At 31.6% G+C, this 23,676-nt stretch overlaps 3 protein-coding genes across 3 annotated transcripts in view; 1 reads left to right on the forward strand and 2 right to left on the reverse strand.

Annotated features, from left to right (window-relative positions):
- Positions 1-5,276, forward strand: part of LOC139515772 (2-oxoadipate dehydrogenase complex component E1-like) — a 44,624-nt gene extending 39,348 nt beyond the window's left edge. Inside the window, exons 19-22 of the mRNA XM_071305464.1 lie at positions 906-1,253; positions 2,086-2,149; positions 2,768-2,853; positions 5,010-5,276. Coding sequence (XP_071161565.1) covers positions 906-1,253; positions 2,086-2,149; positions 2,768-2,853; positions 5,010-5,111 — 600 coding nt within the window. The 3' untranslated portion in view covers positions 5,112-5,276. The remainder of the gene's footprint in view (positions 1-905; positions 1,254-2,085; positions 2,150-2,767; positions 2,854-5,009) is intronic.
- A 3,035-nt stretch (positions 5,277-8,311) lies between these two features.
- LOC139515025 (E3 ubiquitin-protein ligase TRIM7-like) lies at positions 8,312-9,160 on the reverse strand. Its single transcript, XM_071304585.1, has one exon. The coding sequence runs from the start codon at positions 9,158-9,160 to the stop codon at positions 8,312-8,314; it is 849 nt and encodes a 282-aa protein (XP_071160686.1).
- Positions 9,161-16,468: 7,308 nt separating this feature from the next.
- Positions 16,469-22,157, reverse strand: LOC139515775 (E3 ubiquitin-protein ligase TRIM71-like). Its single transcript, XM_071305466.1, has 2 exons — positions 22,057-22,157; positions 16,469-18,608 (listed from the first exon to the last, which is right to left on the reverse strand). The coding sequence occupies exon 2, from the start codon at positions 18,591-18,593 to the stop codon at positions 16,884-16,886; it is 1,710 nt and encodes a 569-aa protein (XP_071161567.1). The 5' UTR covers positions 18,594-18,608; positions 22,057-22,157; the 3' UTR covers positions 16,469-16,883.
- Positions 22,158-23,676: the final 1,519 nt, after the last annotated feature.

Genomic DNA, 23,676 nt, shown 5'->3' on the forward strand with positions numbered 1-23,676 from the left:
ACTACATGGCATAGATAGAGCAGGACATAAAAACTCCTCATGTAAAGTTGAAAGGTTTTATACAGTTTATATAAAATGATCAAGGTCATTTATGTCAAAGGTCAAGGTATGTAAAATGGTTATTACAGAGTGAGTTCGTGATGTAACTACCACATGGTATGGATGGAGCAGGACCTGAACACTCATTCTGTAAAATTTAACGGTTTCTACAGGTAATATCATAAGATCAAGGTGATTTATGTCAAAGGTCAATGCTTGTAAAATACAGAGCCACTTAGTGATGTTATTACCTCATGGTAAGGATGGAGCATGACATAAACACTCACCAAGTAAAATTGAAAGGTTTTTACAGATTATATCATAAGGTCATGTTCATTTATGTCAATGGTCAAGGTTTTCTAAATGGATATTACAAAGCAAGTTATTGATGTTATTACCACATGGCATGGATGAAATAGAACCTGAATGCTTATTATGTAAAATTGTTTGTTTTTTAAAAGTAATGTCATAAGATCAAGGTCATGTATGTCAAAGGTCAAGGTTTGTTAAACGTTATTTCAGAGTTACTTGATGATGTTACGAACAAATTACATAGATGGAGCACTACCTGAACACTCACCAGGTAGAATTGATAGGTTTCTACAGGATATTTCATAAGGGCAAGTTCATTTATGTCAAAGGTCAAGGTTTATTTTCAAGAGAATTTGGGACATCTGAATTTTTGTAAAGAAAATTTGAAAGTTATAAAAAAATATGTTTTTACCAAGTAATTTTTCCATTAATTTTAAAAAGAAATGTACAGTTTAAAGTTGTGTAGCAAAGCCTTACATATTAATCTAAGATTGAGATTTTGAGTTCAGTGACTTCTTTTTGTCCTGTTTTAAATTTTAAACACTTATTTCCAGGCAACAGACAGTAGTGAACACAAAGTAGATGGAGACAATGTCAACCTTCAGGTTGTCAATGCTACAACTCCAGCTCAATACTTCCATCTTCTCAGACGTCAGGTGGTTCGGAACTTCAGAAAACCATTGGTGGTGGTAGCTCCTAAAACAATCTTACGTTTACCTGCAGCAACCTCTACCTTAGACGATATGTTACCTGGAAAGACATTCTTACCAGTGATTGGTGATAAGAAAGTCAAAGGTGACAAGGTCAAAAAGATCATTTTCTGTAGCGGAAAACATTTCTATACATTGGATAAGGAGAGGGATTCAAGGAAGTTAGAAGATGTAGCACTTGTTAGAATAGAGGTACTTTTAAAAAATAAAATCAAAGAAATTCAAAATGGAAATTCCCTGATCAAATGGCAAAATAAAAAGCTCAAACACATCAAAAAAATGGACAAAAATTGTCATATTCCTGACTTGGTACAGGCATTATTTTAAGTAGAAAATAGTTGATTAAACCTGGTTTTCATAGCTAGCGAAACCTCTCACTTGTATGAAATTAGCAGAAAATATCATTACATTGACAATGATGTGGGTCTTTGTGGGAACAAAACAAACAGACACAATTGGCAAAAAAGTTTGGGTTATGCAGACTGAAAATTATGATTCCATTTTTTGAGAACTTTATTTTTTAATTATGTGGTTTGAAGCCTCTGGCTTTTGTTAGTCTTGTATCATTTTAACTTTTAGTTTCTTGTGTACAATTTGGAGTTTAGTATGGCGTTCATCATCACTGAACTAGTATGTATTTGTTTAGGGGCCAGCTGAAAGACGCCTACAAATGCGGGAATTTCTTGTTGCATAGAAGACCTGCTGGTGACCTTCTGCTGTTGTGTGCTCTATGGTTGGGTTGTTGTCTCTTTGGCACATTCCCCATTTCCATTCTCAATTTTATTTGAAAAAAATCCATTAAAACATGTATTTTGTATTCAATCCACATTTTCATATTTCAATTTTCATACACTAGAAATGATTTTGACCCTGATTTTCCAGTAATTGAACCTTTACACATATAAAAAGAGGTAGTGTGCCATGGTGTCCTTCATTGTATTGACACATAATGTTATGTCTTTGATATATTTGAAAAAGATTATTCTCACCACTTACTAAAAAGATAACTAACTTTTCATTGTAGAGTCTATGTCCATTCCCAGTAGGGGAAATTCAACAAGAAGTAACCAAATATCCTAATGCTACAGGTATGTTTTAATTATTTCAATTTATACAGCAATGATTATTTTTTAATTTGCATAATGTTAAAAGAAGGTAGTAGAAAAAAGTATTCAAAATTTTTTATAATCAAACAGATTCAAGATGTCAATTTGATTACCTTACAAAGTTCTCCCTCAGAGCCTTTTTAAACAGTAATTAGCATCAAATGAAACACTTAAGATAATTCAATACACCTCATTCCCATCTGGAAATCTGTCCTGGTTAACCTGAGAATATGTTCCGTTTGAACTATTGACACCATACAACAATCACTTTTCCATTGTGGCATCAGATATTTGGTATTATGACTTTAAAATTTTATGGGAACCTTTTCGATGTCCAGTAATGGCGAACAAATAGCGATACAATGTATGAAGATATACTATCTATGTCGGTCATCAAACACAAAACACCAACCAATACATGCCATTTCTAAACTCAAATTGAGTATTATGACACCTACTGTTAGATTGATTGATCGATGGTTGATTTACACTACAGCAGCACATAAGGTTACATTATAACCAGCTAACAGTTAGACGAATATTTCACAGTATTTCAAGCAAGAATTCTTTTTAACCAGGATATTCATTGTTGTATTTCAGATTTCCTTTGGAGTCAGGAAGAACACAGGAATATGGGAGCATGGACATTTGTCTCTCCAAGGTTTAATAATTTAGTTGGATGCCAGGTATGTTTTAAAATTTATCTTTTTCTACTGTATGTTGTTTATAAAAAAAAGACTTCCTTCAACTGAATAGAACAATTGATTTTATTCCAGAAATAAATAAATGACAAAAATATAGTGCTAAAAAATTAAATTTGCATGTTGAACGTTATTTATTCAAAGTGATGATTTCAGTTTTTGTTTACATATTACTTATCATCAGCTGGTGGCATGAATGATCCTTTGCAAAACAGAAGAAAAAAATATAAACAAAATGGGCCAGAAAAGTAATTAGAGAATAATGGTCTTAATGGGGTACTAAAATATTAAGAAGAATGAATTTTGATCACTAAAAGATGACTAGAGAAAAATGTGTGGAAAATGAATACAGACTCAAAAAATCACTTTCCGGTTTGACCCTATTTTGAGCTCACGCCAAGTGAGCTTTTCTCATCACTTGGCGTCCAGTGTCTGTCGTCGTTGTCTGGCGTCTGTCGTTGTCATCCGTCGTCGTCGTCGTCCATTGTCGTTAACTTTTACAAAAATCTTCTTATCTGAAACTATTAGGTAAAATTTAACAAAACTTGGCCACAATCATCATTGGGGTATCTAGTTTAAAATATGTGTCCTGTGACCCATCCAACCAACCAAGATGGCCACCATGGCTAAAAATAGTACATAGGGGTAAAATTTAGATATTGGCTTTTAACTCTGAAACCAAAGCATTAAGAGCAAATCTGATATGGATAAAGTTGTTTATCAAGTCAAGATCTATGTGCCCTGAAATTTTCAGATGAATCGGACAACTGGTTGTTCGGTTGCTGCCCCTGAATTGGTCCGAGACCACAATTGTCGTCCCTTGCTTTTCGTTGTTCACGTATATAGTCCCTAGTGTTGACAGTGGGTTACTTGCCATTAATTTTTATACCCCTTCCAAATTTATTTCTCCATGTTTAATGCCTCAAATTGCAAGTAGGGGGATGAAATTACACTGTAAAAAAATTTGGGTTCAGAATTTTAAAGGAAAGTAGTGATTTGGTCCAGCTAAAAAAGGTTGAAAATTAGCACTTCGGAAGCTGTCAAAAGATTTCAAGACGCCCTAAACACAAAATTGTCCATATTTTGAGTTAGAGCCGATGAAGTTTTCTATAATTTTGATATAATTTGTCCCAAAAGTAGTACAACACACTGTAAAAGTTTCTTTGAGAAAGCGCAGGTGGGATTTTTTTTATTTTCATTTATGTTTTAAAAGAAATGCACTAAGAAATAATTGTGTTCTCGGACCAATTGGTAATGTTAAGGAAATTTTGCCGTTTTTGGTTTTTATCTTGAATATTATTATATATAGAGATAAACTGTAAACAGCAATAATGTTCAGCAAAGTAAGATCTACAAATAAGTCAATATGACCAAAATTGTCAGTTGACCCCTTAAGGAGTTATTGCCCTTTATAGTAATTTTTTACCAATTTTTCGTAGACTTTTGTAATCTTTTACGAAATCTTCTACTCTGAAACTACTGGGCAAAATTTAACCAAACTTAGCCACAATCTTTATTAGGGTATTGTGTTTTAAAAATCTGTGCGGTGACCCAGCCAACCAACCAAGATGGCCACCGTGGCTAAAAATAGAACACAGGGGAAAAAATATAGAATTTGGCTTACAAATCTGAAACCAAAGCATTTAAAGCAAATCTGTCGAGGGTTTAAATTGTTTATCTAGTCAAAATCTATCTGTTGTGAAATTTTCAGATGAATTGGACAACTGGTTGTTGGGTTGCTGCCCCCAATTGGTAATTTTTAAAGAAATTTTGCCGTTATTGGTTATTACTTTGAATACTATTATAGATAGAGATAAATTGTAAACAGCAATAATGTTTAGTAAAATAAGATCTACAAATAAGTCAACATGACCAAAATTATAGATAGAGAAAATTTTAAGTAGCAAGAATGTTCAGTAAAGAAAGATCTACAAAAAACACATCACCATCACCAAAACACAATTTTGTCATGAATCCATCTGTGTCCTTTGTTTAATATGCACATAGACCAAGGTGAACGACACAGGCTCTTAAGAGCCTTTAGTTATGTCTCTTATATACACTGGACTTATTATGCTAAAATTATTTTTATTATATTGTAGTTACGGTATGATAGTAATTTTTTTTTTATTTTATTGTAGTTACGATATGTAGGAAGAGATCATTTAGGTTCTCCTGCTACAGGTATTGGTGAAGTACATAGACAAGAAAGTATACAGATCATCGAGGATACATTTAGTTAAGGAACGATTCATATATGTAAAGATTATGTTCAGCATTAATGTATATCTGGGATAACATGTGTATGTGTGCAAGTTTTTTAATTGACCATTGTAATAAAATTACCGGTGTATACATTACATCACAAGTCTTAAAAAGGCAGAGCTATAATTTTACCAGATATTGATGATATTCGTAATTAAGGTGGTACATAACACTACAGGGAGATAACTCTGTAAAGCTAGTTAAACGTTTTAATTACGTTGTGTTGTAAAAGGGATATTAAGCTTCTCAATGATCAAAATTGGTGTTTGTAAATTGCTATATAACCAGTGTATTTTTTCTGATCAATTGGTTGGTTCAAATTTTTTGAAATTTTTATATTTTTGTTTAAGGGTCAAAGTAAATACGAGTCAAATTAATTTAAGTGAAGGTGTTGAGTACCACCTTAAGTGACAATTTTTTTTATTATTTAGAAAAACCAAATTCTAGTCCATGAAATATTTGCCACTGGATGTTAAGATATTAATCAATTGGTAATCAGGCAGTCCTACCTAGTCTTTATATTCAAAATAATATATCAAAATTAACCTGTAAATGTCTTGCATGTTTATAATTATTTTTTTAGCCTTTTTAGTTTGAAGCCAGAAAATATGTTTTAACTTTGATCTCATCTTAGAACATTTTTCTAAAATCATATCAAGTATACATAATTTTGTTATGGTTTGATTTCGTTATATTGATACTTGTGAATAATATATTAGAATGAGTTATTTAAAAACAAAGTATATTAGATTTGTCTGTGTGTCTACCTATTCCTTCATTCCTTCATCAAATATTTCATTAATAATTTTAGCAGGTAGTGCTGATAAAAGCTACTTCATATAAGTCAGCAACTTTTAAACAATGATGACTTGTAATGTTTGAGTATCTTTCTGATCTGTTAGGCATTATCTAGTTTCTATTTAGCAATACAGTGTAACTTTTCTCAAATTTAATATGACCATAAAATTTCCTGTACAAAGTAAAATCACAAAAATACTGAACCAATTCGGAAAGTCCATAATCACATGGCAAAATCAAATAACAAATTTCTCCAGATGATTTATATTTGGCCATTTACTCGTCAGTTTTGAGTTGTACTGTATGATTCCTATTTCTATGGTTCTAGCAGAAACTTCTACACATTTTGGATACTTTGATTATTACATTTTGGATCATGTTTAGGGTGACAACACATGCAGGATGATTTATATTTAATCATTGCAGCCGGCTGCATCCTGTTTGCCAATAGTTTGAAAGTATACAACACTCATTCTACAAGGCAAATGTTTTTCCAACTTTTCTTGGCTTCAATTAAAATAAATGATCAGTTATACTTCGTTTTACCTCTATCAATTTCATTCAAAGATGTATTTCTAAATTGGATTTGAATTTGTTTCATAAGAAGCTCAAGAACGTTTGACAATATTATGGTTTAAGACTTATCAGAATTTGAAGCCTCATCTGTGATCATTGAAGAAAATGAAGTATGTAACCTTGCATCAAAAGAAACATAAGGACACAGAAATTAACAGCCGTCAACAATGAGCAAAACCCATACATCATAATCAACTATAAAAGGTCTCAAAATAGTCTATAATAAAAACCGTCCTGATGTAACTGTAAAACGTGAGTTGGAAGACCTTCTAGTAGTATTTAAAGTACATAAAAAGAAGCACTGTATCAGGTATTTTATGTAAGTATGATTTGTAAGTTTTGTTATCTAACTAAGTGTTTATTTGGAAGCTTGTAAACATTGTTAGTGGTTTGCTCTGTACTATTGTTTTTGTATAATATCAGTCATCTGTGATATTTTGTCTAACATTGAACTGTAATAAAAGAAAAATAAACAGAGTGTTTGCATCATTAATTTTTTATGCCCAAATGCCAGTCATGTGACTTTTTTTTAAAGGCATTTACAAAATTCTCCTACTGAAAAAGAAAGCTTTGTTGGAGTAATATCTCTCGAGAACTTTAACATAGATCAATATTAAAGACACTGTTTTACAAATACCTGTATACTTTAATTGTCAATAATCAATTGTGTGTATGCTCTTTATAAGTGTCATGTCATGTAATGAAAATATGGTTCCAAATCCTTTCTTTATACTTTAGGCCCTCTTTGGTTTTATCGGTTCTACCACATTTGTGTTAAATTTGTAATTTATCAAATATTTAAAATATATCAAAACTGAAGAGATATTTGTCGAAATGTGCATTTGGTGCAGTAAACTTGGTACTGTAAATGTTATTCCAATAAAGCTGATAAACAAGCTCTGAATGTCTGAAAAACTAAACAAAACTTAAAACAAGAAAGCCAGACCAGCTACAGGTGTTAATCAATAGGCGTTTTGTCCCCCAGCAAATCAATGATCTAATGCTAACAAATATTCATACTTGACATAACTTAACTAAACATAGGTTTTTCAATTATTTATGGGTTTTGGTGAATGTAAACAGAAAGATACGAGGACCGAGAATACTGAACACAAACAGAGAAAACGTTACTTAAATGGTATCTTTGTGCTTCTGAAGGTTATCGAAATGATAGTTTTAAACATATACTCAAATTCAAATACGTCGGATATCTTTTTTAAAGATAGTTCTTGTTTATGTCTAGGCTTACTATATGTTATTAGTTTTCCTCATTGTTGTAAGTCGTATGGTAACCTATAGTTTCTTGCGTCCTCGTCATTTAAACTGAGGTGTATAGTTATTTACATTGGCAAGTGTATTACAAATTCTTATTTGGATTTCAATATTGTGTAATACTATTAGTTACACAGTGTGACCTAATACGATATATATGGTGTCAGTTCATTCTATATGAGGTGAGACCGAAGCTGGTCAAGGTCGCAGTAATTTAGAAAGCTACAAAATGATCAAAAATCGTTATCTTCTCATGATCATTTACGTATGAATCAGAAGGTGTAGAACGATCATTGTTAGGGTGCACTGCAGGGTATTTTACTATTTTTGCAATACCATCAGTAATATGCAGCACACTAGATTCAAAAAGGCTGATTGATATTTGTACGGTTACCCGAGTCACCTTTTCACTGCATTACTCCTAATCATTTTCAAAGCTTTTCTTGGAGTTGAGAATTGAAGTTATTCTAGAAATTGCAGCAGCTAATTAGACTAGGTTAAACCTGATCATACAACTTCTTCATGTGCGGTTTTATTGGATCTTTTTTTGTCTTGATCCAAAAACATGTACCTGATAATAATGCCAAATTACATCTGAGATATCTTGAAACGACAAATTCAAAGAAAATTTGTCTCCACTTTTCAATGTATCTATGCATTTTGCTGCTTGTGATGTAGTTTTCTCAATTTCTCTCAGACCAACATACATTTGTAGCTCAGTTGCATATTGAGTCATTTTAGAAAATTCACTTTGCAATTGAATTATTTGTTCAGCTTCTGTTTTTAGTTGTTGTATTGACGTGTTCATCTTAGATGTCAACTGTGCTTGCCTTGATTCTAGGTCACCAAGAATATCTTGTTCTAATTTGTTTAAGAAATCATTTAACAACCGCCTCATAGATCGAATTTGTTCAGCAGCTTCTGTTTTCTGACTTTTGCAGATATTATTCCTATCATTCAAATATTTTATAATCTCCTCTAAGTTTTCCTTTACATTCTTCAAATCTTTTTCTAAAAGTTGAACCGAGGCAGATGATTTTCCATGCTCCAGGATATCTGACAGGGGTTTCAGTCCTTGACATTTTTTGTGTTCATCAGTGATGCATGTGACACAGCAGGGACAATCATGGAACGAACAATAAAGTTCAAACTTCTTTTTGTGGTCTCTACACTGACCACTTATTTCAAGCATAAAAATTGGTAATTTATGGAATTCTTTAGTTGACATAGTTATGTGGTCTAGATGTTTTTGATTTTTGTGGTGTTTATCACAGTCCGTACAAAGGAACACCTCACATTTTATACACCATGTGACAGTTTCAGTAGATGTTCCATCTTCATCATAACAGAGAGTGCAATTGTCTTTATCTGATGAAGCCATATTTTGTCTTTTGATTTCTGAAATTAAGGGTAGAAAAAAGATAACTTTTTGAAAAAAATATCAAATGACAAAAGCACAAACATATGGTACGATGATTTTAGCTTACCAATCGAGAATTTACCATGTCTTTGTCGCAACATTTCATGAAAGCCTACATATAGAATATATAGCTCCCACTTGATGTGATATTTCAGGGATCACTTTGTTATCGTGGTTTTGATAGATGGTTGCGTCTTCCAAGTATTGAGTTGAAATCCTCCCTTTTAAAAATGTAAAAGTTTAGATTGAGACGCAAATGATTTTTATTTTTACAAGTAAGGCATCAAACAAGTCATTTCATTTGATATATTTTTATTGTCAGAATCTTCATATCATGGTTATCGTTTGTTAATGTCGTTCATAAGTGTTTCCCGTCTCTCTCTCTTTTTTCATATAATCTGGACCGTTGGCTTTACAGCTAAGGTAATCTATTCCTGAGGTAGTAAAGCCTTAAAATGTTTGCATCTGTCCTAAGTCAGGAATCTGATGTACCGTAGTCGTCGTTTGTTTATGTAATTTATACGTGTTGGTCGGTTCTCGTTTTTTATATAGATTAGACCGTTAGTTTTCCCGTTTGAATGGTTTTACACTAGTAATTGTTGAGTCCCTTTATAGCTTGCTGTTCGGTGTGAGCAAAGGCTCCGTGTTGAACACCGTACCTTAAACTATAATGGTTCACTTTTACTTTTTTAAATTGTGACTTGGATGGAGAGTTGTCTCATTGGCACTCATACCACATCTTCCTGTATCTATTGGTCTGTAACTTTAGTTTGTCTCATTCAAAATATATGAATTGATACATAATGCTAATAACCACAACACCCAGACAGAGTGGAATTTTGGTCATTTACCGTTCTAGAGTTATGTCTATCTTTAGCTGTGAAAAATGGAAACCTTGAGCAGGAGCATTGGTGTCGTCAAACTACTAGTGGAAGGTCAATATTATTTTGTATGCAGTTTTATTTACATTGACATATATCTCATTTTCATGGTAATTATTTTGCTTAGCCCTACAGTCATGGTGATAAACTAAATGTTTTTTGTAGTAAGCTTTACATGTTTGATTTGTTATTAGATCAGCTAGCGAGAACGAACTATATTAGGTCAATGATAATCGGTATGCATTTAATTGATCACTGTTTTTTACAAATTAAAAAATGAGTCTATTGTAAAGGTAACCACTAATGATAAGTGAATGGTATTTCATTTGCAGTTTCTTCTTATAGTCGATGTGTATTCTTCGGTTTTAGTGTGTAACCCGGATTTGTTTTCTCTCAATCGATTTTTCACTTTCTAACAGCGGTATACTGCTGTTGCCTTTATTTATAAGCACTGACATTTCTTATTTCAATTGTGTTATTAGGTCTTGAAAAATAAATCATGTTGTATTGAATGAATGATTTGCATAGTTTAAAGGTTTCGAGATTTCCGTTTGTATTTAATATTTGCATTACGCTATCAATTTACAAAAAGGTGACAGATACCAAAAGTGAGTACTGATAATCAGGTTGTGTGCATGTTGATACTGTAAAATATAAGCTGCGAGTCACAATATGAAGCTTTTTGTCAAGTAAGCGCAGCGAAAGAGAAAAAAATTCTTCATGTTGTGTCGAGCAATAAACTCTCATTGTTATAGACGGACTAACATTTTTCACTTACGCCATACGAGAGTTTCGTCTACAAAAGACTCATCAGTGACGCTCGAATAAAAAAAATGCTTAAACGCCAAATAATTCACGAAGTTGAAGAGCATTTCGGACAAAAAAGTTCCTAAAAGTTTTGCCAAATACAGCTAAGGTAATCTATTCCTGAGGTAGAAAAGCCTTAAAATGTTTGCACCTGTCCTAAGTCAGGAATCGGATATACAGTAGTTGTCGTTAGTTTAAGTAATTTATACGTGTTTTTTGGTTCTCGTGTTTTATATAGATTAGACCGTTTGTTTTCCCGTTTGAATGGTTTTACACAAGTAATTTTGGGGTCCTTTTTAGCTTGCTGTTCGGTGTGCGCTAAGGCTCAGTGTTTAAGACCGTAAATTGACCTATACTGGTTTACTTTTATAAATTGTTATTTGGATGGAGAGTTGTCTCATTGACACTCACACTACATCTTCCTATATCTAATAAGAATTTTAAAAGTTCAAAGTTTTGTTAGCAGTTAATTTATCATTATGAACATATCAAGTCAAGTAACTGACTACTGGGCTTGTGATACCCTGGGGGAAATGAATCTCCACCAGCAGTTGCATCGACCCAGTGGTTGTAAATAAACTCATCATAGATACCAGGACTAAAATTTTACACTTACGCGCGTTTTGTCTATAAAAGACTCATCAGTGACGCTCGAATCAAAAAAATGTTTAAACGCCAAACAAATAACAAAGTTGAAGAGCATTGAGTACCAAAAATTCCTAAATGTTTTGCCAAATACAGCTAAGGTATTCCTGAGGTGGAAAACCTTTGAATTGCTAAGGGCAATAATGAACTCATGAATAGAAAGTCAAAATTATCATTATTGAAATTCAGAAGCTTAACTAATTTTACACAGCTTTTCTGTAGTAAAAGAAAATATGTTGTCCTACAGATATCTTTTGTTTGTATGTTGTTGGTTTGCTGTGACATTTAAATTATACTCCATATATTAAAACACATTCTTACCCCAAATATTTTGATTTGTTGGTGCTCTAGAAAAGGAATTTCTACAGGGAAGTTAAATGTCCTAAAACTGGTACACTAATCTGGGATATAAGTAATTTAAAGTTGAATATTTATATTGTTGGACATATTCCAATTTATAATATTTTAGTTTGCTTTCAATAAGAAAGTTTTTGTGAATATTAAATTAATCATATTTTTGATCTCTATAAGTTTACCTGCTTTTTCTATATGAACAAATAGTATGAATTAATCTGTTTGATTTTTAAAAAAAAATATTATAAAATTATCTTTATTCATTATTTGGTGTTTAATTATTTCCAGTGGCAAATATTTGATGCATGTCTTGGACGATATTTGTTCTCAGGCAATATTATGAGTGTCTTTTTCTAGAAAATTAAGGAAATAATTATTATATTATAATTTAATTGGCTCATGTTGTTGTCGAGTATCCAGATTAGGTATCGTTTCTTGACAGTCGTTTTTGTGTGCTTTTTATTTGTTTGTTAGATTGCTGTATAGTTGACTTTCTTTTTTCGTCATTATTTTTTTGTTACTTGCTGTTTCGTTGTTTGTTTTAGCTACACTAAATTCACATTAGTATACGCATAATTTATTTATATATCCAATTCAGGAACACATATATTATAAAAAATCAATTTCATTTTCTTCTCGACAAATTAACCTATCAAAACGATGGTCACTCTTTCTGTTGGCTCAAAGAGGAATAACTCTCATAAACGTTTCCAGTTCGCAGAAAGCCCGAGGTCATAAACTGCTGACGGCATAGTACTGTTGCGCTCGTGTGTGCGCATAAAAAATAGAGGGATTTGTCTTTACGGCTTTCATGGGTTACAATCAGTATGAAATATAATGCAGCATGCAAGGGCTTTTGAAGTTTGACCATTTCTGTTGCTCTAAAAGAGTACTTAATGAACGTGAAGGGAATCCCTTGTAGTTTTGTAGGTTTTAAGTCAGGATGATAAGATATGATCTGGTCAATATAGGCATTTGTTACAAGTAATATATTTGAATACTATAGTAATTAAATTTTATTCATTAAGAGATATTTAATTAAAATATAGTATAAAAAGCTACTGTAAATTAAAAAAAATATTGCGATGTCTTTATCATTGCAAAAAAATGTGACAGGGTTATTATCGCAATAATTAAAACTCGCAATTTGAAATTTTTTATATGAATCAAACAGGATATTCCTGAATATCGCAAATATTAAAATCGGATTTTAGTATAAAATGACAAAATCGCAATAATAAATGCACACAATAATTTCTGGTAAACAATTTTAGGTAATAAGATAATTAAAAAAAGACTTCTAGCTGATGTGACAAGAATCTTCTCATTCCTAAACTCGAGAGTTGCATGATAGATGTCAATAAATGATTGCAGATTAACTATGTTCTAGATGCGGATTAGTAGCTTTAATGTCTTTATGATGTTTTTTACTATTTGCAGACTGTGTGTAATTAATTAAAAATAACTTAAGGGCGTAAGAGCTACTGTTCCACTGCTTGCTATGTCAGTACAATTTATTTAAAAGAATAACACTATTGTTATTACAAATGTAGGAATGTTTTAGTATGATTGAAAAAATACACAAAGAGTCCTGCTATATTAGTAAGAAAAATAACCTACATAAAACTACAGGGAATTTGTCATAATAAAAACTAACAATGAAATACAGGTTTTACCTTTATTAATCTGTTTTGTTTCTTATAGTTTCCAGATCTTTAGAAACTATTCCTTAACTGCCAAATGTTTACTACAATGTATTTAATTATCATTTATTAGTAAAGACGAAAGTGGACTTCTTTAAGTGCACAGCTACAATAATCCTAATTTTAAAAGATATTTTCAAACAATTTTAAATTTTTTTTTATAAATTTTACGAACAATAAAATACTTGAAGTAGAAGATCAAAAAGATAGAAATCAGGTTCCAACAGTCTGCTATTCCGAACTTACTTAGAAAATGCAAAATTTACAATTTTACTCTTATAATTTAACCCTCACAAAAAAATTGTGAGAAAATTCAAAAAAATTTACTATCACTAATGAGGAGCAAAATAAAATTATAACTTTAACGATCAAAGATTTTAGCATAACTGTCCAACAAATGTAAAATTGCGTCTATGTTGGAATGTTGGCAAAATTGGAAATATTTGGATTGCAAGCTTGCTTTCCAACTTGATATAAGAATTCTTAGTTACATTAAACAAATTATAATTATATACAATTTGATTAACAGTTATATAATAAAAGTATTACATGTACTATACAAATTTCTATGGCTACTAAAAATACAAATCCAGTGGATACATAAACAATTTCAAAAAGCTATGTGTGTCATCGACTTATCAAAATGATCAATATCAAGTATATTGGTCATATAGTGATTATAAAAACATCTGCAAAACTTGAAAATGATGTTGACAAAAACCATAAGGAATTACAAAGATCATGTGAAAACAGTTGCTGAAACACACAAATAGTGTTTTTATTGAAAAGTCATTCTAAATTACACCTATTGGTTCTACTGCACTTGTCTGCATTTCATTTATAAAATTCTTGTAAGGTGGGTGAAGTTATTACCAGTGACAAAAGTTGTGTCTCCAAGAAAATATAAGACATTTTAGTTCAAAAATGAACTATAGCTTGCTGTTCTGGGTGAGCCAAGGCTCTATGTTGAAGACAATACTTTGCATGACCTATGATGGTTTACTTTTACAAATTTTGACTTGGATGGAGAGTTGTCTCATTGGCATTCATACCACAAATTTTTATATCTGTAGACAATAGACAATATTTTATTGGCACAAACACATTTTCAATAATTGGTAATGAACATATGGATAAACATGGTAGTAAAATGCACACCATAATGAGAATATAAAATACATGTATAATGAAAATCTATAGCAATAGATTACTTCTCGCTTTGAATCAATTTACATATAATGACAGAGTGAAGTGAAATACAATACTCAGAAGCTATCGTTATCAATTTGCAATCAACTTAAAGTAAAAATTGTATTAAACAACATGTAATGATCTAATGTCCTAAATGGCAGACGACATTCATATATGGATGATTCAGTGGAATTTTTCAATGATTTGGTAAATTATAAGCATGAATTTCAGATTTGTCATAAACTATTCGAGGGTAATAATACCACAATGATAAAATGACCCTCTAATGGTAAATTGAACCCCCTTCAGCCCCTTATAGAAAATTGAACCCCCATGGTTAATTGAACCCCACTTTCTTTCCTTCTAGATAATAATAGGATATTATACATTGTTCCAAAGCTTATTATAGATTGAAAATCAGACATACAAAACGTGGAGGTAAGTTTTCCATGGCAGGGAAAAAAATACCATGGGTTGGTATAAGTGCTTTGAACATGCTGAAGTCTTTAAAATTTTAGTTTTAAGAAATATGAACAGTTAAAATTGATTCAAAACCTACAACCTTTATCAGGAACAATGATATATATTGTTTTCACACACAATTTTAGACACTGCTTAATTTGGGACATCTTAATGGGACCATTATATTATGAATACATGTATTTTTGTTTCAAAACAAAATAGCATTAATTTTAATAGACAAATAACAATCATTAAAATATCATCAAGCATATTTGATGAATATAACCCAGAGGACAACTAGTGTGATCTTCAATTAACTACCACAAATCCTGAATTTACCAAATAAACAAGTAAACATAACAAAGAGATCAGATGTAAAAGAACCAAATAAAGCATTACTGAAGAACTGGGTAATTCACTAGACACAACAGAATTTATCAGACTTATTGTAACTTTTATTTAGCCTTTGGGTTTTCCTTAAAAACAATTTTGGGTTATTTTCAGGCATTTCTTAAATTTTTTGTGTAAGATATCAAAGAGCTTTATACTTGAGGCATGTATGTATTGATTCTGTTTCATCAACCCAAGCTGATAAACAGTGGTGTTGATGCTGAACATGGATTGCCATCTGAAATAAGTCTTGTTTACCCCTTTTATGCAATTTAATTGTTCTCACACATTTATCTAGATTACTTCTAACAATAATAAAAACCAATTAATTAGTGAAGAATATAATTATTATAAAAAAAGTAAAATCACAAAAATACTGAACTCTTAGGAAAATTCAAATGGAGAGACCCCAATCAAATGGCAAAGTCAAAAACTCAAACACATCATACAAATGGATAACAACTGTCATATTCCTAGGTGCAGACATTTTTATGATGGATTAAACCTGGTTTACAGCTAGCTAAACCTCTGACTATAACAGTCACATTAAATTCTTTTAAGTTGACAATGATGTGTGAACAAAACAAACAGACACATTCTCCATTCTCAATTTTACAATAGGTTAAAATGTCAAAAATTGGGGTACAGCAGTCAATATTGTGTTATAATCTTAATCACTATAAAAATAAACAAATATATAAACAAGTATAACACAATAAAGCGATGCATAAGTATATATCCACGTCAAAATGACATATGTACGAAAAAAACACAAAAAGGCATATAGAAAAAGTATATTAGCAAAAATGAAAGACAAGAATACAGAAATAAATTGATTTTCCAGAATCAATATTTTAATATTTTTTATTCAAAAACTTATGTTCATTTATTTCATATAGACTCCATTTACTTTATATTAGAGAGTTAATATAGTTTAAAGTGAAATAGATAAGCATTAGTTATTAATATGCTCTGTACATGAGAGATACGGGTCAATTCTAACACTTAATAGTATATTTTAAGATTTTTTGTTTTCAATTGTTAGAACCAGTTCTTCTTGTTGGAAACACAGTCTTTTGTCTTGTAGCAAGGACCATACATTTAGTTATATCAGAATATACGAATATGATATTGTAATAACACTATTTGTCAACACTAGAAGTCATTTTGTACTTTAAATTGTATATCTGTATTACACTTTTCTGATGCATAGTTGATTCATCTGCATACAAGTCTCTAAAAACTCACATTTCAGATTTTATAAATAAAAGCTGTGTTGTTATGATTCCCACTTGTTTTACTTGACACTATCATAATTCCTGTTTCTCTGTTTATGTCTATAAAAACAGGATGATTGATTCCATCAGCCTCTGATAGTATTGTCTTACAGGTTTTACCATCTGGAGATACTACCACTATTCTGTTGTTTGTACAAGAAGCTATATAAACAAAGCCATGCTTGTCCAATGCAATTCCTTCTGGATTGTCAAAGTCTTGGTGCTGAAATGTCCAGAGAAGTTCTCCAGTTATTTTGTAGCAGCAGACTTTGTTTTTAGAGAAAATGGTACCATAGATATAACCTTCAAATAATGATATTTGTGTTGCTTCTTTTCCTTCTAAGATTGTTTGAGACATATCATTCAGATTAACAATAGTTCTTGTCTTTCTACTGTTGATGACCAATAGTTTACCATCACTTGCTACGGCATTACATTGATGAGAAAGTTGAATTGTTTGAATAATTTTATTCTTTTCTACATCCACCAGCATCGTCTTTTTGCTTATTCCTAATCCGACAGCCACTGTATTATTTGTGACATAGCAAGCACCACAAGGATATTCTCTGAATGTTATTACTTTTTTTTCAAAGATTCCATCATTGCCAATTAGCAGGAGGTCATGACTTCTACCATACATATATCTATTAAAAATTAGACATTTACCATCAGGTAATATCCTACAGACAGGTACATTTATTTCATATTTCATATCTTCTGGAATTGTCAGGTTTCTCAACAATGATGGTTTAATTTCCTCAATTCTAGGAATAGCTGGAACTAAGTTCTGTGCTTGATCTTTTCTTCCGGGCTTAATTTGTAGAGTTGATTGGCTTGTATTGATATTAATATTTCCTAACGATTTGACCTGTTGTAAAATTGATTGCAGAGCAGGAGAAATGTTAACCTCTAAGTTTTTTTCCTCAAAATTATCTCCACTTTTTAATTCATCTATGTATTTTGCTGATTGTGCTGTAGTTTTCTCAATTTCTCTCAGACCAACATACATTTGTAGCTCAGTTGCATATTGTGTCATTTTTGAAAACTCACTTTGCAATTGGCTTGTCTGATTGGCTTGTGTTTTCAGTTGTTGTAGTAAAGTGTTCATCTTAGATTTCAGCTGTGTATGCTTTGATTCTAGGTCATCAAGAATTTTTTGTTCTAATTTGTTTAAGAAATCATCTATCGACTTCCTCATAGATCGAATTTGTTCTGCAGCCTTTGTTTTCTGACTATTGTTTGTGTTCATCCGGCTATTCAAATATTTTATGATCTCCTCTAAGTTTTCCTTCACATTCTTCAAATCTTTTTCAAAAAGTTGAACTGAGGCAGATGATTTTACTTGCTTCAGAATATCTGACAGAGGTTTCAGGTCTTGACATTTTTTGTGTTTATCAGTGATGCACTGTACACAGCAGGGACAGGCATGGAACGAACAATAGAGTTCAAACTTTTTGTTGTGGTCTCGGCACTGGCTACTTATTTCTAGCATGAATTTTGGTAAGTTATGGTAGTCTGTAGTCGACATAGTTTTATGGTCTTTAGATGCTTTTGATTTTGTGTGATGTTTTTCACAGCCTGCACATAGGAGCACTTCACATTCTGTGCACCATGTGACAGCTTCTGTAGATGTTCCATCATCATCATTACATAGAGTGCAACAGTCCCTACCTGATGAAGCCATATTCTCTCTTTATTTCTGAAATTTGAATAAAAAAACTTATTTGAAAATATCAAATCATCAATGCAAACTGCAATATCAGCAAGAACTAACTTTGTGAAGAGATAAAACACACTAACATAGTAACATGTAACATATACCGGTAGCATGACTTTTTTCTGACTCATAATGGCTTCTTCTAGATTTTATGAGAAATACTTCTTCAGATATCATTATTTTTTAACTTTACCCTCCTACATACATTGTATATTGTTCATTAGGAACATGGTGGCTCCGCTCCCTCTCCTTTTATATATTTTTTATTAATTTTCAATTTTCTTTCTTTTTTTTTACCTGTTCCTAATTCTGTCTTCTTTTCAAGACATTTTTTTTTAATCAGACACACTGTCAGCAGCACAGTAATACAAACTTGACTAAAATGAGCAAGTGACGCCAACCTTAATTGACCACAAAATGTTGATCTGACATTTTCATTACTTTCATCAGTTTTAATAATTTAAATTATTCTAAGAATGGAACGCTCCTATGCACTATATTATCCAAGTGAGCTTTTCTCATCAATTGGTGTCTGTTGTCCGTCATTGTCATCTTCCATCTATGTAGCCCATTGTCATTGTTATCTTTTACAAAAATCTTTTCCTCTGAAACTACTGGTCCAAATTTAACTAAACTTGGACACAATCATCATTAGGGTATCTAGTTTGAAAAATGTCTAACCAACCAAGATGGCTGCCATGGCTAACAATAGAACATAGGGGTAAAATGTAGATTTCGGCTGATATATCTGAAACCAAAGCATTTAGAGCAAATCTGACATGGAGTAAAATTGTTAATCAGGTTAAGTTCTATCTGTCCTGAAACAAGGAATTATTTGAATCTGGAATAATTTTGAATCTAGAAAATTGATTAGAAATATATGTTTAAACTTACCCAACTACATGGGGTTAGCCATGCACGCATGGCTATTGTTAATTATACTTTTACTTTCATTTCAGTATTTAAATGATTCCTAGTTCTGAAATTTTCAGACGAATCTGACAACCAGTTGTTGGGTTGCTTCCCTTGAATTGGTAATTTTAAGGAAATTTTGCAGATTTTGGTTGTTATCTAGAATATTGATATAGATAGAGATAAACTGTAAACAGCAATAATTTTCAACAAAGTAAGATCTACAAATAAGCCAACATGACCAATATGAAGTTATTGTCCTTTAAACTAAATTTTTATCAATTCTTTGTAAATTTTTGAAACTAAAGCATTTAGAGAAAATTTTATGAGATAAAAATGTTCATCAGGTTTAGTGTTATATTTGTTCTGAAATTTTCAGACGAATCTGATTAACTGTTGTTAAGTTGCTGCCCCTGAATTAGTAATTTTAAGGAAATTTTGTTGTTTTTGGTTATTATTTTTAATATTATTATAGGTTGCACTATGTAAATACAGCTGTTTCTCAAAACACGCCTGTTTTTGGGAGAACTTGAATATTCATAGAAAATTAATTTTGTTTACATACTGGTTCCCAGTTATGCTCTCTGTGTTCCATCTCACAGAGACATAACTTGGGAATGTTACCAGTAAATAAACATGTGCATATTGTTTACATTGAAATCTGTGGTAACCTTTCATTCGAGGTAGGGGTAGTTAAGAAAATTAGTGTTAGTTTAAACTCTGAGAAATTCAGGGCATATAAACGTTGAAAATATGCCGCACAGCCCTATGTTTTGACCTTTGAAAAAAATTGTGGTGCATACGAACTTTCAATTCTAGGATAAGATTTTTTTCAAAACTTCATAGTAAAAGTGGTACAGTTTTAGTCGTAAAAGGAGTTCCTATGGGAAATTGCATTGTCAATATTTACAGAAATGCAACCTATAGATAGAGATAATTTGTAAACAGCAATAATGTACAGCAAAGTAAGTAAATATCCACAAATAAGTCAACATGACCTTTAAAGTAAAATTTAACAATTTTCATAAATATTGGTAATCTTTTACAAAAGTCTTCTCCTGAAGCAAATGATACAAATTTAACAAAACTTGACCACATGTTAGCATTAGGGTATTTAGTGTGTCCGATTATCCTGCCTGTCAACCAACATGTCAGACTTAAAAGAGGGACGAGAGATACCAAAGGGGACAGTCAAACTCAGAAATCTAAAATAAACTGACAACCCCATGGCTAAAAATGAAAAAGACAAACAGACAAACAATAGTCCACATGTCACAACATAGAAAACTAAAGAATAAACAACATGAACCCCACCAAAAACTAGGGTGATCTCAGGTGCTCCAAAAAGGTAAGCAGATCCTGCTCCACATGTGGCACCCATCGTGTTGCTTATGTGATAACAAATCCAGTAAATAGTCTAATTGGGTAGGTCACATTCAAATAGAACATATGCAGTTTTTGACTTGTATCTCTGAAACTGAGAGCAAAAGTATAACGGTTGCATTAGGTGTCAGACCACCAATTACTCCCTCCAATTTAGAACGTATGTAAAAGTAGCCCTACTCTGACACAAAATAGTGCTTTTGATGTCCTTGTTTACTTAAACTAACCAACAAATTTGTAGAAATGAAACTTTTGGTGAAAGGGAAATATATCTAGATCATTTTGAGCCAAAATTTACTTGTCTATGAGTTTGCATTAAAAATTGAGGATTAATGCGCTCCATAGTATACTAGTTTTAGATTTCCAGAAAACCATTTTTTTTTTGGAGTACCTCTGTTTGAAGGTCAGTTATTTTGTTAGAAGGCTTTAAAGGTATGGTGAAAATTGGCATGTAGAAAGCTGATACATGTACAATTAAGGATATACCTGGTTTCTATGAAGTTAAAATTAAGCTAAAATATTTAGAAAGCTTTGAAAATTGCAAAATTTGGTTGAACAGATAGGGATTTTTAATTGGTGGTCTGACATCATTATTTCATGCATCAATTGTAAATAAAAATATCATGTGATCCTTGGAGCCTCTAGTTTACAAAGGTCAAAATATAGTGCTGTGTTGCATATTTTCTTCATTTATAAGAGTTTTAACTTGTACTTAAATTATGTACTACTTGTACCTTCACTACCCTTAGAATTAAAGGCTGTTGCTATATTTTTTTATTTATAATTCCAAAGCTATATTTCTATGAGATAAAAAAAAATAGAGATCATGTTTTATGACCAGTATATGAACAAAACAAGTTATCTATGAATATTATATATCTCCCCAAAGTAGACGCCACAGGTTTGTAAAACAACTGTATTTACGAAATGGAACCTTTAATAGAAATAAAGGGCCATAATTAACTCATGCAGGATGAAATGAAAATAATCAATATTGAACTTTAGAAGGTTGAATATTAAATTTACACAGCTTTCTATGGTTGAAAATCATATGTTGTGCTGCATATATCTTCTGTTCCTATATTAGATTACTGTCTCATTTTTCCATACCCCTGATATCAAAACACATTCTTACCCCAAATATTTTGACTTCTGTTGCTCTTGAAAAGGAATTTCCACAGGGAAGTAAATTGTCCAATAACTGGTACACTTATCTGAGATAAAGCTAAATTAAAGGTAAACGTTTGAATGGTTGGATGGATTCAAATTTATATATTTTGAATGGCTTTTAATTTGAAGTATTTTAAGATCAAGTTACTGGGATATTATGCAAGTGTCTTGTGTCATATAGACATTTAAAACAAAAGGTGTATTCAAAAACAATATAAAGCTGTTATTTTACTTCATTTTGGAAATTTTTGTCTCATTCATATTTCCTTTTTTGTGGATCAATTTTATTTTTTATATTTTTCTTCAATTTATTATATTTTTCAACTTTATATTTAAATGAGGAAATAAATGTGTATTTTAAGCTTGGCCTTTGTAAAATGTTTAGAAATGTGACTTCATATGTATACTCATGATGTCAAACATAATTTTTTTATACCATTTGTACACTTCAGAATGGTTTCAACAAAGACCATGTTGACAACAACATCATTTTTAGCCTGTAAATGTGATTTTCATGATTATTTTGTTAGAAATAACACCAAAATAAATCAGAATTCAAAATGGTGGCTTTCTAATTTATGGACCGGTAGAACTTGGAATTTACCCCTTCAAAATATTTGTTGTCCAATTGTAGGAATTTTTTGTTTGCTGGATTTTAAAAACTTCTTTTATTTAGGAAAATCTTCATTGATTGATTGGTCTTTCCAGTGGCAAATTTGTCATGCATGTCCAGGATGATGTCAATATTTTGAATCTTTTTCTAACAGCATTATATCTGGAAATATCTGTTTGGGGCTTGTTCCATATAAAATGTAGGGTTTATTGTGACAAGTTGAGTATAGATCTGGCATTGCATACCACTAACACTTAAATTGAAACTTCAATAACAGCCCTACATAAATGACACTAAATGTAAGCAAACAAAACTAATTGCAATACAGTAAAAAAGATAGATATTAAAATTACCATGTGGGCAATTCAGGCTCTTTTCCTTTCCTAATAAATGTGGCATATGGCCATGGCTTGAGTTTGATATGAATGAAGATGACCTCTCATGAACTTATTTTATCAATTTACAGTTAGCTAATAGTTCTCTCTCAGAAGAAGCAGTGTTAGGATTTGAGTATGGTATGAGTATAGATGACCCTAAGAGTCTTAGTATATGGGCAGCACAGTTTGGAGACTTCTTCAATGGAGCACAGATTATGATAGATACATATATAGCCAGTGGAGAGTGTATGTATTTTAAAATTAACATTTGTCTATTAGGGTTTGGAGTTTTTCTTTTAGTTACTTGTTTATGCCCCACTTACTTTTAGTTACTTGTTTATGCCCCACCTACGATAGAAGGAGGGTCTTTATGTTTTCTGGCCTGTGTGTCAGTTTGTCCGTTCATCCGTCTGTCCGTCTTTAGGTTAATGTTTTGGTCAAGGCGGTTTTTGATGAAGTTTATGCCCCACCTATGATAGTAGAGGGGCATTATGTTTTCTGGTCTTTGGGTCCATTCGTCCATCCGTTCATTTGTCTGTCTGTCCCGCTTCAGGTTATAAGTTTTGGTCAAGGTAGGTTTTGATGAAGCTGAAGT

Source organism: Mytilus edulis, chromosome 3 (assembly GCF_963676685.1).
Source record: "Mytilus edulis chromosome 3, xbMytEdul2.2, whole genome shotgun sequence".
Classification (NCBI taxonomy): domain Eukaryota; kingdom Metazoa; phylum Mollusca; class Bivalvia; order Mytilida; family Mytilidae; genus Mytilus; species Mytilus edulis.

Bases quoted from the DNA above. Each gene is read 5' to 3' on its own strand.
- LOC139515025 (XM_071304585.1), bottom strand. From the start codon at position 9,160: ATGGCTTCATCAGATAAAGACAATTGCACTCTCTGTTATGATGAAGAT.
- LOC139515775 (XM_071305466.1), bottom strand. From the start codon at position 18,593: ATGGCTTCATCAGGTAGGGACTGTTGCACTCTATGTAATGATGATGAT.